The sequence below is a fragment of the Grammomys surdaster genome, unplaced genomic scaffold, assembly GCF_004785775.1.
Source record: "Grammomys surdaster isolate TR1022 unplaced genomic scaffold, NIH_TR_1.0 344, whole genome shotgun sequence".
Taxonomy (NCBI): Eukaryota; Metazoa; Chordata; class Mammalia; order Rodentia; family Muridae; genus Grammomys; species Grammomys surdaster.
Window position 1 is genome coordinate 533773 of NW_021604763.1, and position 2496 is coordinate 536268.

Sequence of the window (2496 nt, forward strand, 5' to 3'; positions counted from 1 at the left end):
AAACAAAACAAAACAAAACAAAACAAAACAAAACAAAACAAAACAAAGAAAGAAAGAAAGAAAGAAAGAAAGAAAGAAAGAAAGAAAGGAAGGAAGAAAGGAAGGAAGGACAGATGGACAGACAGACAGACAGACAGACAGGAGCACGCCCTGTGCACATACCCGCACCCCCCACCCCAACCAATCCTAAAAGAGTCTCTCAAGATGGGTGTGATGAGTCTTGAAATCTCAGACTGCTAGAATTTGAGACAAGAGGATCACTGGAAATTCAAGGCCAGCTTAAGCTACAATGAAAGTATTTCTCAAAAACAGACATAGAACAAACAATGACTTCTAACAGAAACAAAACAAGACAAAAAAACACTTACCAGATCCCTCATCTGTACCGTTCTGAGCAGCTTCCCAAACTACCAACTTTGTCCCACAGCCATCTGTAGACATGGACTCTGAATAGTCTGCAGGATTGAACGTCCTGGGAAGGGGTTGAAGTAAAGAAACAAGCGACTAAAGCAAGCATCAAAATTACAAAATAACTGTATAAAATATATCAAACTTTCCCAGCATTGGGGAGGCAGAGGCAGGCAGATCTCTGAGAGTCCAGGCCAGTTGGGTCCATATAGCAAGCATCAAGACAGCCAAAGCTACATAAACAGACTCTGTTTCTTTAAAAAAAAAAAAAAAAAAAAAAAGAAAAGAAAAGAAAAAAGAAAATATTCAAAACCAAATAAGCTCAAGTCCCTTCAAAGAGCTATTATGAAAGATTTCTCCCTCCTCATATTGGATAATAGCCAACTCCTTAAGCCACTGTGATGTAGGTATTTTTTAAACACTTTTTGCACCTATAATGAAGATCATTTTTTGTCTGGGTTATTCTGTTTTAAGACATGATCTTTCAATGTAGCCCTGGCTGTATTCGAACTGAATGTGTAAGCTAGGAGTGGCCTTAAACTTACAGAGATCTGCCTACCCTCTCTCCCCAAATGCTGGGCTTAAAGGCTTGTGACACCCTGACCAGCCTCATACAAAACTGTTTTACTTAGTGTGGATGCTCACATGTGCTACAGCACAGTTTCCTTCTACACCTAAAGGTCCCAGGGACAGAACTTAAGTCTTAGCAAGAAGGACCTTTAAAAACCACTAGGCCCAATAATTTGTTTTTTTCAGACCAGGTATCACAATGTAGCACTGTAGAGCCTCAACTCACATAAATATGCCTGCCTCTACTTCCCACATACTAAGATTAAAGACATGAGCCTTATCATTCTTGAAGACAGGGTATGTTTCATGTATCAAAGGCTGCCTGTAAACTATGTAACTAATGATGACCTTGAACTTCTGATACTGTAACTGGACCCCAGACCTTAACACACAAGGGAAACCATGATGGAAGGACCATTCAGGCCTTGAACCCAACACACAGGCAGCACCACCTGTCAAAAGGAGAACAAAGACCTAGTCCATTTTGCTTTGGGGCAAGTCCCTAAAATATACTGACCTTGCTCTTTGGCTTCTGTAGCTCCACTTCTGGCTAACTGAAGTGTGTCAACCCAGGAATGTAGGTTTTGTGATTAAAAGCCCATTCTGAGAAATACTTAGGGCTTCAACTCTGTCTCAAATACCTAGAGTAGTTACTAATAAAAGTTTCTGTTGGCTTGAACTGTGTCCGAGTGGTCTTCTCTAGTGGGTATCTAATAACAATACTCCTGTACCATTATGCCCATTTTTATGGTGTGCTGGGGATTGAACTTTTTGCCTGCGCTAGGGAGGCACTCTATCGACTACATCTCACGCTCACGTATCTTCCACAAAAGTTACTTTAGGATCATCTACCCACTCTCGTATAAATGGCCTTCAAGTTTCTACAATATGGTCTTTGGCATCCTAAGAAATTATGAAGACCTGGAAGCCTTTCCAGCCTAGAAAGAATACCATTGAAAAATTCCAATGAAGGGACTGAAGAGAAGGTTCAAAGTGGTTAAGAGCATTTGTTGGACTTGCAGGACTTGGAGGCAGGTTCCGTACCCAGCACGCACTTGAAAGCACAAAATGGCCCAGCCTTTACTACTACCACTCGGGACAAAAGCCATCATTTTTACATAAACATTTCATGTAGAACAGCAAGATTTAGCGGCATCTGTGCAGAGGCTTTCAACTAGGCAACCGAGGAAATTACGCACACATGCCCATTCCCTAGGGAACATTTGGTGTCTGCAGACATTTTAGTAGCTTCAGAGGGTGTTATATTAGAAGAGAAGGATGATGTCACTGTGCAGCACACCTACCACACCAATAAAGTTATCCAAACAAACTGCCAGCAGTGCAGAGGCTTCAACCCTGACTTAGCATCTATTGCAACAACAACACTATTTTTATTACTGTTAGAAAACCCTTCAGAAGTACAATAACCTCTAATTGGGATAAATTATAGACAGGTCAGAGACAGATAAACTACAACAACTAGGAATAGGATGGCTGTGACTTACCCCATGCTTTGAG

At 41.1% G+C, this 2496-nt stretch overlaps 1 protein-coding gene across 1 annotated transcript in view; it reads right to left on the reverse strand.

Moving 5' to 3' along the window:
* Positions 1-2496, reverse strand: part of Ubap2 (ubiquitin associated protein 2) — an 83209-nt gene that overhangs the window by 30595 nt on the left and 50118 nt on the right. The window contains exon 8 of the mRNA XM_028779087.1: positions 369-472. Within this exon, the coding sequence (XP_028634920.1) occupies positions 369-472 (104 nt within the window). The remainder of the gene's footprint in view (positions 1-368; positions 473-2496) is intronic.